This window comes from Mesocricetus auratus, unplaced genomic scaffold, assembly GCF_017639785.1.
Source record: "Mesocricetus auratus isolate SY011 unplaced genomic scaffold, BCM_Maur_2.0 Super-Scaffold_100003, whole genome shotgun sequence".
Classification (NCBI taxonomy): domain Eukaryota; kingdom Metazoa; phylum Chordata; class Mammalia; order Rodentia; family Cricetidae; genus Mesocricetus; species Mesocricetus auratus.
The window spans coordinates 52,337,406-52,351,759 of NW_024429188.1; the positions used below are offsets into that span (position 1 = coordinate 52,337,406).

The following is a 14,354-nucleotide window of genomic DNA, read 5'->3' on the forward strand; positions in this document are numbered from 1 at the left end:
TTGAGATAGAAGAATCATGACTTTAGGGCTCCATAGAAAGACCTTATCTCATACAACAACAACAAAAACCCAAGTCAGCCAAGTACACTGGTGCATGCCTGTAATCCCAGCATTTAGGAGGTGGAAGCAGGAGGACCAATAGTTGAAGATGACACTCTGTAGTGAGTTCAAGGCTAACCTGGGCTACTTGAGACTCTGTATAAAACAAAAACACTAAATTTTTAAAAAGGTAAAAACATTAGGCAGAGTTCAGGGAACCCTTAGGAAGAGGGGGAAGAAAGATTGTAAGAGCCAGAGGGATCAAGGACACAAGAACACAGTCCACAGAATCAGCTAAGCAGGGCTCATAGGGGCTGGTAGAGAAGTCTCATGTGTCCCAAGATGGCCTCGTACTCACTGTGGGGCCAAGAAAGGCCGTGAACTTCTGATCCTCTTATCTCTACCTCCCAAATGCTGGGATTATAGTTGTGTCCCACCACACCTGGTCTATGTGGTATTGCAGATTGACTTTAGGGCCTTGTGAATGCTAAGCAATCACTCTACCAGCTGAACTGCATTTCCAACCTTGTATTATTTCTAATGTGTAGTACATTTTTATATGTAAAAAAAATTCAGGGGGCGGATTTTGAGGGAGGGCTTCTCTCTGTGTATCCCTGTCTGTCCTGGAACTCATTGTGTAGACCAAGCTGGCCTTGAACGCACAGAGATCCACCTGCTTCTGCCTCCTGAGTACTGAGATTAAAGGCATGTGCCTCCACCGCCTGACTATATGTAAAATTTATGTCCATACAATTGAATAAAAATGTAAAATCCTGTATTGGGAGTGTGCTGAAAAAATGGTTCTATGAGTAAGAGTACTTGCTGCTCTTGCAGAAGATCACAGTTTGATTCCCGGCACCCATGTTGAGTGGTTCACAGTTGTCTGTAATCTCAGCTCCCGAGGATCTTTCCCCCTCTTCTGGTGTCTGAGCATCAGCAAGCATGTGTGAATACTTACATACAGATACACAGAACATATACATACACATTAAATCTCAAAAAACCTTAAAAATCCTGTGTTGGAAGTGTGCTGGAAAGATGGTTCTATGATTAAAAGTACTTGCCTAGCATACTCAGGTCCCTGGGTTTCATATCTAATTCTTGGGGGGGAAAGCCAGGTGTGGTTATGAGCACCTTGGGAGGCTCAGGCAGGAAGCTAGAGTTTGACTATCTGTGACTACATAGTGAAACAGACAAGTGATACAGTGTTTGCTTGGCATGGATAAGACCCTGAGTTCAAACCATAGTACCACACTTAAAAATAACTAAGGTTCTTGTACAGCTATTTTTTTATTGTGGTTTATTTTACTTAGTGAAATATTTTCCATTATTGCCATATAATTGTATCATTTATTTCTGCATTCCAGAGTTCAAACACAGGATTGTATATTCTAGACAAGCACTTTAAAAATGGGGCTTTACCCTATAATTCTAGAATTTTAATTCACATGCTGTATAATCATTCCCGTGTTGCTAGAAATATATTTTTAGTTGTGTTTTGCTGTGTATGTCTGTGTGTATGTATGTCTCTGTCTTTCTATGTGAGGGTACTTATGTTCCACAGTGCATAGGTGGAGGTCAAAGGACAACTTGTAAGGGTCAGTTTTCTCCTTTCGGCATGTGGACCCTGAGAATCAAACTCAGGTTGTCAGGCAAGCACCCTAACTCACTGAGGCATCCTGCTGGCCCTAAAATATTCTTGGTATTTCACTATAACACTGCAATAAGCACACATAGTTTTCCATGCTTTCTATTTGATAGAGTAAACTTCCAATTCTCAGATTATGTATTCAACATCTACAATCCCTGCTAAGTAGGAAGGTAGTGACTTCATAAATTTAGGTACAGTAAAAAGCAGAGAATAATATTTTGCTCTACTGCAGTTTGGGTGTGTACACTATGTACACAGTTGTCAGGGGAGTGCAGTGCATTTTGCCCTATCACTCCCTCTACCTTATTCCCTTAAGGTGGGGTCTCTCAATGAACCTGAAACTAGACTGACAGCCAGCAAGCCCCAATGATCCTCCTGTCTCGACCCCACCGGCCAGTTTTGGGGTTCCAGAATTTGCTTTGAGTCCTCATGCTTATGTATCAAGTGTTCAGATCCACTGAGCCATTTCTCCAGCCCTCTTACTTTTGTTTTTCAAACAAGAAAATTAGTATCTTTTGGTAATTTCACCCTAATATCAAATACGAGTTTTGTGTCCATTCACCTATTAGTTTTTCATCCCATTTGCTTTTAAATTAGCTAAAAAAGTATTTGTGGCTACAATTCTAATACGGTAAGGGTGTATGTCTTTTTACTTTTAGTTACATCTTTTTCACTTTGCTATTATTACCTTCATTAAATATCCGTACTTTATTGATTTTATTTTCCACAATCAAATATGGAAGTTTATCATAAAGGGTGTGGTATAAAGTCTGTATGCATCAGAATGTTTTGAGTTAAACCAAGCCCTCGATGGCTTAACAAATTCATTTCTTTCTGAAAATTTATTCTGTTATGTTTTCACCATAATCTGTTTTTCTGCTGCTCCTATATTAGATGAGCTGTGTGGCTTGATAGCCATTGCTGATACTGTGAAACCTGAAGCAGAGCTGGCTGTTCACATTCTGAAATCTATGGGCTTAGAAGTAATTCTGATGACTGGAGACAACAGTAAAACAGCTCGATCTATTGCTTCTCAGGTAATTAATTGGTTTACTTAGTTGTTGGGATGGGCACATGTGCTAACATCAAATTCTAAATACACATTTTCTTTTTTCCGTTTATGTGCTGAGAAAGTCACCTTACCTATTGTTTGTATTATCAAGTAGCTATTATCCCTAACTGCTTAAAAACAATCCACATGGTATGGTAGAAGGACCTTGTATATTACAGATGTAAGTGAAAGGGTATTTGCTTAGCTTGTGGGATGTTTGAGTGGCATTGCTGTACACTGGTTTCTGTTGATGCTTCCTTTGAAATGTTGCACATAGTTTTCAGCAGTGCTGCCTGCCAGTCCTTCAACATCTGCTGCTGTAAAAATGGCAGGAACTGGATGCAGGTTCCTCCCTGATCTATTCATTCTGGATGCCAACAGACATACCATTTTCTTTGACATATCATTTTTCTTTACACTTGTTTCACTTCTGGCATTTTTCAATAAAAAAAATTAGAGTGCCCTCTCTCCTCTTCTAGTGTGTATGTATATAGTGTGTGTGTGTGTGTGTGGGTGCATGTGCCACAGAATGTGTGTGTAGGTCAGAGGGCAAACTTAGGGTACCTGGTTATTTTCATTGTGTGGATCTGGGGACTGAACTCATTTTACCAGGCTTGATGGTAAATACCTTTACCCAGTGAGCCATCTTAATTGCTTTCTTCTAGTAAATAACAGAAGGAATATGTGAGCACATTCTTAGTTAAGAATATGAAGGTTGTAAAGAATGTATACCATTTTCTATATTCTCTGTCAAGTTCTCCTGCCTTGCCTTTGTATATGCATATATATATATATATCTGTATACACGTATGTAGTTCTGCTTTATCAACACTAATTGGATCATTTTATTGTTTATTTAGTAGTTTTTATATATAACAATATTTCCTAGATCTTTGTTCATGTCTTGGATATAAAATTATTTCATCCCTTCTAAACTACTGCATGAAATTCTATAATATGGGTGAATTATAATTTATGTAACCATTCTGTTGAATGATGTTTTCATTCTTAGTCTTTTGGCCTTTTTGGCCTTTTGGGGCGGCCCACCACCCAGCTGCCAAATAACTCACACACGGAGGCTTACTGTCCGTTGTGAGTGCCTGGACTTAGCTTGGCTTGTTTCTAGCCAGTTTTTCTTATCTTAAATGATCTCATCTACCTTTTCCCTGTGGTTTTCCTGTTCGCTTACTTCTGTAAGTCTTACTCTTACTCCGTGGATTGCTGTGTAGCTGGACGGATGGGAGACTGGCACTGCTGTCTTTTGTTCTTTCACTGCTCTCGATCCTTCCTTCTCCTTCAACTTATACTCTCTGCCTGCCAGCCCTGCCTATCCTTGCTTCTGCCTTAAAATTAGCCGTCCAGCTCTTTATTAGGACTACCAGGTATTTTAGACAGCTTCACGGATTTAAACAAATGCAGCATAAACAAATCACACACTTCAAAATAATATCCCCCAATATTTTTGCCTTTTTGTCTAAATAAAAAGAAAGTCTTCAACTTTAACACACTAAAACTATATGCAACAACAGTTATCAAGTAAGAATTAATTTACAATATTCTATCTATTTGTAGTTAGCATGTTCATAGAAAATAAAGCATTACCTATCCAATCTTAGTGAGTCCAAAGTTTTATACCTAATTTACTTTCATATCTAAGAAAAACTGCAACTATAACTATCTAGTCTCCAACTCCATCAAAGGCACCAGAAGGATATAATATTATTTAAATAGACAAAAAGTGCATTGCAAACAACTTCCAAAAATTCTAGAAATGAGAGACATCTGACATCTGGGCAGTCACCCAAAGTTCCTTTGTAACATTGGGGCATCTATCTTCAGCCTACAGGCCCATAGTATCTGGCTGACTTTTCAATGAAGCTGGAAATTTGAAAGTCTGTCCTGCCTATATTGGCAGTTTGCCAGTCACTTTCCTGTGTGTCCTGCAGAATATCTGGCAGCTTCTTCTGTGAAACAGGAATCCTGAAGGACCATACCACCTTGTTTTTGGCAGAGTTAAGCAGTCACTTTCCTGTGGGTCCTGTATGTCCAGTTTATACAACATACTGTCAAGCAGTCCAGGCAAGAGCAGTTTCTTGCCTAAATGGCTAGTGTAGCCACAATGAAAGCAAATTCCTATGGCGTTTCTTTGCTGCCCATCATCTCTGATGTAAATTAGTGCTGCCAGAAACAGATGTGCCTCTTTGCCATGAAAAGCCCTGGGTTAACATATTAAATGCTATTTTAAATGCCATATTTTGTAGGTCTTTGAAAGGTTTGAATCTAAAATATATCTCTATATGATATATTTAGCATATTTACAAAAATAGTTATAAATGACTAACTAGTAACCTTCGTTTCTTGATTGTACCATATAGTTTATAATAATAGCTTTCAAAAACTACTTTATCTTGCATTTTAAATGAACTGCATAGGTACAATACCTTAAACAAGAACAGAAACATATATACAATATGCTGTAACAAAAATAATCTTAAATTTGTATCAATATACAATAGTCCTTTAAACAAGGGTAAAAACATACAGTGTAACAAAATTGACTTTGAATTTGTATCCATATACCAAAATCCATCCAAAGTAAAATATTTTAGATTAATAGTGTATTTTATTCTGTATTCCTATAGTCCTATAAATTATAACAAGCACCCATAACCCACAAAATAATCAAAGACTACCCACACCACCTTTTCTCTTGGGAATCTGAGCATAGTTTTAGTTTTCACTAGACTGCTTCAGACTGTTTCCTGCTGAATGTGCACAAAGCAGCTTTAGGATCCCAGAGAGAAAATTTGATATAATGGCCAAGTAAGTCCTGGGAAGACCAATTATAACCTTTGTTGATAGATATCACCTGTCAAGATCCAGGTGGTATTTCTTGATCAAACCAGATCCATATCAACCTGGAACAAATCCACAGCCTTTAGAAACAAAAGCAAAACCACTTCTCCAAAGCATTTTTTAAATTTCCATTTTAATTTCTTTATTTCTTTCTTTCTATGACTGCCTATACCCATTTTCTTTCTTTCTGAAGCCCGTGCACATTGTAAAACACTGGAACCTGTTTAGAGGTTTTTTTTCATCTGGACCTCTTTTTGTTTGTTTTTGTTGTTGTTTGTTTGTTTGTTTTTCGAGACAAGGTTTCTCTGAAACTCACTCTGTAGACTAAGCTGACCTCGAACTCACAGAGATCCACCTGCCTCTACCTCCTAAGTGCTGCGGTTCAATTTTACTTCTTATCTTTTAGCCTTTTCTGACCGCAGGAACAAACTTCAGACATAAGCTACACCTGGATACCCCAATTGGCTCTTAACTGGCTCTGTCCACTTCTCAGGTTCGGGAGAGCCAAGCCTATAGCTTGTGTCCTAGTCTGAGTTTTGCCTCACCAGGAACTGCATTCAACCTGCCTAGAGCTCTAGAGCATTTTGGCAGGCATTTTGACTCTCAATACCATTCCCCTAGTGGTGGACATTTAGGTGGTTTTGAAGTTTTTGGTTTTGGTTTTGGTTTTTTTGTTGTTGTTGTTGTTTTCTTTCCTCTTTTTTATTATTTTAATTTTAAATAGCTTGTTTTACATGTCAATCCCAGTTCCCTCTCCCTCCCCTCCTCCCACACCTCCCCCAGCCTCCCACCCTATTACCACTTCCTTCCCCATAGGGGATATCTAGATTCTGTCATTTCACTCAGGGCAGGGTCCAGGCACTCCCCTAAGAGTCCAGGCGGAGAGAGCATCCCTCTTTGTGTTATGGACACACGAATATCCTTGATATCTTTGGACCCGGAAAGAGTGTCCAGATATACTTAAAAGTTGATGTTCCATATCAGATGATGTGCACACTTTGATGAATGCTGTCCCCCAGAAGACAGTGTGAGAGTCCACACAAATAGAACACAACATTGCTTATTGACTGGAGAGATGGCTCAGCCATTAAGGGAACTAGCTGCTCTTGCAGAGGTCCTAGGTTTGGTTGCCAAATACCCATGTGGCGGCTCACAACCATCTTTAACTCCAGTTTTAGGGCATCCAGTACCCTCTTCTGACCTCTGTGCGAACCAGGCATGCGTCTGGTATGTTTATAAACATGAAGGCAAAACCTTAAAAATAAGTAAGTGGGAAGACCCTTAAAAATAAATAAGTCTATTAAAAAGAATGCTCACTTTCCCCCATTATTGATGGTTATTTTAAATGTAAGCTTCTGGCAGCTTAAAAATGATGCCTCAATCATTATTCTAAGCTCAGTTGTGTTTGCAGTGCTCAATATAACTTCCTGGAATGAATTGAGCTGATTTTCTTCACATAGGTTGGCATTACTAAGGTGTTTGCTGAAGTTCTGCCTTCCCATAAAGTTGCTAAGGTGAAACAGCTTCAAGAGGAGGGAAAACGGGTGGCAATGGTAGGAGACGGAATCAATGATTCTCCGGCTCTGGCGATGGCAAATGTTGGAATTGCCATTGGCACAGGCACAGATGTGGCCATTGAAGCAGCCGATGTAGTTTTGATAAGGGTAAGTCCTGGAACTCCAGTGGTGCAGTCAGTTAGCAGGAAATACTTATACACTAGAGTAGATCCTGTGGTCTGAGATCTGAGGACTGGGACATTGTCTGAAATGGCTAGTCGTATTGCTGTAAGGAATTCTGGGTAGTGATCCTGCCCTGAGTCCCATGTTCCTGGCTATGAAGACTGAGGGTAGAGTGGAAGTATAGAAATTCTCACTCCTTACTGACTTTCTCAGTCCAGCAATACAAATGAGAATCACAAGCTTCTGATGTGAAAATAAGATTTAACAATAATATAACTATGTACTATTCACTGACATTATTTAAATATCCCATCCTTTTACTAGCACACAACCCTGAAAGCATTTTCAGAACCCTCAAAAATTTTTCTGAAAAACCTTTCCCAACATTGACTCAAGGTTTAGCAGTATCTGAAATTTGTACTTAATTCGCAGCGTTCTCAATGCATTGTATACAGTGACAAGTAGAGAAATTCCTAGTGAATAGGAATTATTCACTAATATCACTGCTCTCTCTCTTCTCAGAATGACCTTCTGGATGTTGTGGCAAGTATTGACTTGTCAAGGAAGACAGTCAAGAGGATTCGAATCAATTTTGTCTTTGCTCTAATTTATAATCTGGTTGGAATTCCCATAGCTGCTGGTATGTGACTTTTTAACAGATTTTACTTTTATGGTTAACGTTATTAGACACCTATCATATTGGAAGAATTAGATTTAGTTTTGACCTTACTTTTTTGGTACACCCTGTTGTTTTGGTGAGAGGTGATGTTAAAACCAGTAATATTCAACAAAGTTCATTACAGCCTAAAAATTTATAAACATTTTGATACTTCAAAAAAATTCCCCTGAAATGTTATAATTTGAAAATTTTCAACCTAGGTAAACACTGAAAAAAATAGTATGGAAAAGTCTGTGCCTACACATAGGCATATACACACACATAATTAAAATTATAAATAAAAGGATTGTGTGGTGGTGGCACATGCCTTTAATCCCAGCACTCGGGAGGCAGAGGCAGGTGGATCTCTGTAAGTTCGAGGCCAGCCTGGTCCAAAGAGTAAGTTCCAGGACATCTAAGGCTACCCAGAGAAACCCTGTCTCAAAAAATCAGTAAACAAACCCATCTATTGAAACCAAATGTGTTTCATCATGGTAGGTCACATCTGTAATCCCAGCATTTGGGAGGCAAAGGCAGGAGGATAGCAGCAAATTTAAACTAGTCTGGGCTAGCTACATAGCATGTTCCAGGTGTCAGAGTTACCATAACAAGACCTGGTCTCAAAAAACATAGATTGATAGATGGGCAGATAGACAGACAGACAAATAGATTTAAATTTTAACTTTAAAAAGTGGGGTCAGGTATGATACTGCATGCCTAATTGAATCTCAGCATTTGGAAGACAGCAGTTGTACAGTTCTCTGTGAGTCTGAGGCCAGCTGGGGCTTTGTAGTGAGACCCTAGATTAAAAAAGTATACAGAAAAAAAAGAAAAGAAAAAGCACATGGGTATAAGCTCTGGCACACTGGAGAACCAAGGAATATCCACTTACAGCTATCAGGATACAGCAGTTTCTCCCCTGAGATGCACCCTAGGGAAATTCTTAAACATGAGGAAATATGGACAAGAATATTCATGATAGCACTCTACTAAGGAAAAATTGTCAGCTACACAAACCTCCACAACCAAGAGGGTAAAATGCTGAAGAAATAAGAAAATAAATTGGGGCTGGAGAAATGGTTTAGCAGTTGAGAATACTGGCTGCTCTTCCAGAGGTCCTGAGTAACTGCATGGTGGTCCCAGCAGCCAGATAGTAGCTCACAGCCATCTATAATGGGATCTGATGCTCTTTTCTGTCATTCTGTGTACATGCAAAGTAAGAGTACTCATATGCATAAATAAATAAATTGTTAAATCAAAAAAGAAAATAAATTGTTCATATCTTAGAAGTATGTTGATAATTCATTTAGTGCTGCCTACTCTGATCCAAACTTGTTTCCAGGAGTTTTTCTGCCCATTGGTTTGGTTTTGCAACCCTGGATGGGATCCGCAGCAATGGCTGCTTCATCTGTTTCTGTAGTACTTTCTTCCCTTTTCCTCAAACTGTAAGTATAATGACTTGCTCATATTCTAACATCCAGCTTTTCTTAGTAGGTTTGATTCTTGTATTGAAAGGGCATACCCAAGTAATTGTGCGTGCGTGCGTGCGTGCGTGTGTGTGTGTGTGTGTGTGTGTGTGTGTGTGTGTGTATGTGTGTGTGTATGTATATTTTGAGGTAGTCTCTGTTCATCAGTTCAGCTAGACTGGAAATGACCCCCAGGCTCTGCCTGCTTTACCTCCCTAGCACTAGGATCACAGTTGCAGGCCAACTCACCCTGCTTTTATGGGGTGCTGGGGATCCTAATTCGGGTTCTTGTACAGCAGGCACCTTATCTGCTGTGTCATCTTTCCAGACTCCTAAACAATTCTTACAAATTACTATGTAATAGTTAATAAATATTGTGTGTGTTGTAGTACATACTTGTATTCCCAGTACTCAGAGGGAGGGGGAGAGAATCAAATAGTCCAGGCTAAGCTATATAGTAAAGACCCTGTCTCAAAACAAAAAGAAAAAACTAAGTAATTGTCATTTTATTTAGTGTATGCATTACAGGCATAAGCCCAGAAAGGGGTTAAGTGTCATATACTAGCTTTGAGACATGGGTCTTTGGATTATGTGACACCGTGAAATTAATCTCAAGCAACTTTCTTACAAAAGCCACCTTTGCACACCTCATACTGGTCTCATTTTGTTTGTGCACACAACAAATATCTAGTTAACATTTGGTCACTTTAAATTTATTTCTAGCTACAGAAAGCCAACTTATGACAATTATGAGGTACGTGCCCGAAGCCACACAGGACAGAGGAGTCCTTCAGAAATCAGTGTTCACGTTGGAATAGATGATGCCTCCAGAAATTCTCCGAGACTGGGCTTGCTGGACCGGATTGTCAATTACAGCAGAGCCTCCATAAACTCACTACTGTCTGACAAACGCTCCCTGAACAGTGTTGTTAATAGTGAACCTGACAAGCACTCGCTTCTGGTGGGAGACTTCCGGGAAGATGATGACACCACACTGTAAAAGGCCTGGGGGATGCTGCTAGTTGAAGTTCATGTGCACTGACACAGCACTTATGTTGTCATGGGAGGGTCTTATGTGAGTCTCATGCTCTTATGGGAGGGGTTCTATCTGAGTTGTATTTGTTAATGGCAAAAATAGATTTCTCAGGGCAGGAGCTCTGAATCTGGCATTATCCAAAACGAATCCCCAGCAATTTTTTGTTTTACTAGGGAAAAAGGGTAGAGCAGTGAGTTTAAAACAAATTCTACAGTTAGAGGTTGCTGACTTGCTGCTAATATGGCAAATCATTTTTATTTGACCAAAAGAAAGTGCCCAAAGGCAGGATGATTAAAAATGTGAATATTTGAGAGCACGACCTTGAGGATATTCTTGAGCCTGTATCCTTGCCCTACTGGGGAGCAATGGCTTTCAAAGCACTGTACAAAGCATCTAGTTCAGAAGGAAAACAGTTGTAGCTCTTTCAAAAAGATGTGCCTTATTTATTGTGGGTTCGCTTTCACCTCATAATGCCTGCATTCTTGTCGTTTAGTTCCTAAGAGCCTCCAGGATGGCTCTTGTCACTTTTCAAGTGAGCTAAGTATAGGAAGTTTTTCCTTGACTAAAAAATAACTGACCATAATAAGTTGGAGTAAGGCAGGAGGATTGTAAGTTCAAGGCCAGCCTGGGCTATATACACTAAGACCCTATCTGAAAACATTTTCTGTAACTGACAGTTTTTCTGAAATCTTCTCTTATTGTATTGTCACTCAGAAACCTTAAGGTGTGCAGAGTTCTCTACCCTCATGTTTCTCCACTGTTGTCAGAAATCTCAGCTTCTTCCTTCAGTTTCCCTGGCTCTGTGTTGGCTTGCAGTTCTCCCCTGCTGATGTCAGCTGTGTTCATAGTGGAGCCTGTCCATCCGTCCCAGTCTAGACGCTTACCATTTGAGCCTCTTTCACTGAAGAATTCTTGAAACATTAACACTATTATTTTAACATATATGGGCCATGTAAAAGTACCTGGACTCACTAAATTCTTCTTTTGGGATATAATCACCTGGCTGGTATATTATAATTTAATAAAAATTTAGTTAGCTCTTATGTTTTAGATAATTTGAGAAAATGATTTTAAAATAATATCACACAAAGCTGCTTTTATCAAAATACATAGCAAACTGTAGTATAGAAATAAGAAACTGGTTTATGATATCTTATAGTCAGTTATATTTTTCTCTTGTTTAAAAAATTTGTGCTTATAAACAAACTCCTAATCTTTTATTTGCATGCCATACTTTAAACCAATAGCACAATTCCTATCATATATGATTTATGCTCAGAAAATGTTCATTTCTCCTTTTCAGGTCAATATTGAATATGAAAAATCATTTTATAGAACAGAGTATAACGTGAAATGGAGAATGGGTTTCCTCCATTCCGCCCCTTTTCTCTCTTATTCCTTCACACCCCCACACCCAAAAACGTTTACATTCTCCAATGTCTTTCCAGATTTGGAAAAGACCTAACTTCTATCTTAGCTATCTTAGAGAGGTAAGACTTTTGATGAAGGTGCTATTAACCTAGAAAGGCAAACCTGTTTCAATAAAGTATGAGTGAGTTTAAACTCTATTTTAGATCAATCCCTATGCCATCTTAAGAGTTTGAGTATATTTGTTTTTTAATTCTAGTGGTCCATTATAACATAACTGGTTGACTCCTAGAAAAAACACCTAATAATAGAGATGTATAATAGATTTTTCTTGCTCTGAACCCAAATTGAGAATAGAAGCTCCCCAGCTCTCAGCCCATTACTCCTTCTGTTATGCATGTGTTATTGAGTTCTCCTCTCACCTCCATATCCTGTTATAAGACAGTGAGACTAGCATTTCAGTTCTCACTACCAGCCCAAAAAAAAATGTTTGAGAGAAACTGTATTCCTAGAAGAGGAGGTTCAAGCACATTGCTTTCAGTTGATCACTGACTTTAGGTAATGAGTTACTGTTGAGAACAGGTTTTATAAGTGAGTGTTCATATGTATGTGTATACACACACACACACACACACACAGAAAGAGAGGGGGGGCGCATACAGAATGAAAATGGATTTCTATTTGCATCTGTCTTAAGATTCTTTACCCTATCTTTGCCACTCTTCTGTACTCACTCAGCAACCATTCTCTCTTTGTTGTCCAGTGCTGATACAGACGTAGCTAGGGGGCACCTTTAACTTAAGTATCCAAAGATGCCTTTTGAATTTAAAGATTAAAACACAACTAGAGTATTTACTATTGTAGTTTTAAAAGTATAGTTGTCAAGTGTGAAGTAGAAATATTGCTTTTCCTACTTTAGTATCAACATTTTAGAAAGTTAAATTTGATGCCTTATGAACAAATAATTTTATATTATGCTTTAATTTTTTAAAAATTATTCTTCATTCAGATATACAGAATGCTTGAAATAGCACTATAGACAAGATGTTTCCAAAAATGTGAGTGTGCATATCTTTTCTGTACACAGCTTAAAATTTTAAAAAAATGTAGTAGAGCATTTTCCATTACTTGTGGATTCTGTTTTAAAATTATTTTTCTTAATATTTATTTTACTCTACCTTGTTATTTTCTTTGGATGAGGCATCTGGTTACAGGTTATTCATTTTAAAAACATACATTCCTAATATCACTCCTTTGGATTATTTAGTTTTTTGTATTTAAAAAGCAATTTCTTTACCAAATATAAAAATACCAATCCATGCCAAATCATCACCAACTTTCACACTGACTTTCTTAAGTCCTTCGGTCTGGTATGAGTAACCAGATAAAACAAATTTATTTCTCAGTCACATGAGCTTTTTAATGACATTGATAATAAATGCCTTTTGTAGCCAGAACCAGACGTCTCAACCTTGTATTTTTAAAGAAATGTTTAGTCATGTATTATAAAACTTTGGTTAGTATCCAAAACAGGAGCGGACAACTTTGTGCAATATTTGTTTGCTGTAGTCTAGTTTGTTTTTTCTCATGCGCATGTAATTGATATTTCTGCCGAAGATGTGCCTTCAACTTTATAATTATAGTGTTGTAAAAAAATGTTGTCAAGTTTCACTGTGTTAAATCATCCAGCCCCCCTCTACCAGCAGTTCCACACTACCCTTGTGTTATTTGGGGTTCTTTGGATGTTGTTGCAACTGTAAATCCATGGATGTACCGTTATAGGGGCAGCAGCACACATTCAGGTAAGAGGACAAAATCTATTGTCCTTCAGATCCCACTCACTTGTCACTATCACTAGTGAGAATGAGAAACAGGAATGTGTATGGCCTCTTCTTTGTAGTGTCTAATAAATTCTTGATATGATGTCTACCCTAAATGAGCTGTTCTTGATTTGGTGAAGTCTTGAGTGGTGTGATGATCTAATTTATTGCATGGACTTTTCCTGAGGAGTTATGCGTGAATGTCTGCTCATCCCTGATAGAGCACCAAGAACAGACCAAAGTAATGAGTCCACCTCAGTCCAGCTTGGTGAACCAGTGAGTTTATTGGTCTTACTCTCAGGCACATAAGTGATCCCAAAACAACTTCATTAATTAAAGTCTCAGACTGCAGCTGCTCTGTTGCTGCCGAACACCATATGCAGCTGGGCAGAATCATGTACAGCTAAGAGGGAGGTGCTGGAGCCAGTGGCTGAAGTCTAAGCCAAGCATCTGAGGGCACTCCCCACCCCTGCTGTGAGGGAATGACTGGCCAGGTCTTGGGACTCTTTTGAGTGGTCACAGCTGCCATGCTTAGAGGACAGCATTCAACATCACCTACCATGCCTTCCCACACCCCTCATGCCCTTTAATTTGAAAGGGTTTTAAAGACTTACTTATGAGAGTGGATTCCTACCATCCACATAAAATACATGGGATAATTCCGTCAGCAAAGGGAAGCTGGCCAGCGGCTGGACGGTTCAGGATTTTACTCTTGTTTTTTTTTTTTTTG

At 38.7% G+C, this 14,354-nt stretch overlaps 1 protein-coding gene across 1 annotated transcript in view; it reads left to right on the plus strand.

Annotated features, from left to right (window-relative positions):
• Window positions 1-13,740, plus strand: part of Atp7a (ATPase copper transporting alpha) — a 110,647-nt gene extending 96,907 nt beyond the window's left edge. The window contains exons 20-24 of the mRNA XM_040744317.1: window positions 2,585-2,727; window positions 7,058-7,261; window positions 7,799-7,916; window positions 9,277-9,379; window positions 10,124-13,740. Coding sequence (XP_040600251.1) covers window positions 2,585-2,727; window positions 7,058-7,261; window positions 7,799-7,916; window positions 9,277-9,379; window positions 10,124-10,400 — 845 coding nt within the window. The 3' untranslated portion in view covers window positions 10,401-13,740. The remainder of the gene's footprint in view (window positions 1-2,584; window positions 2,728-7,057; window positions 7,262-7,798; window positions 7,917-9,276; window positions 9,380-10,123) is intronic.
• The last annotated feature ends 614 nt before the right edge of the window (window positions 13,741-14,354 follow it).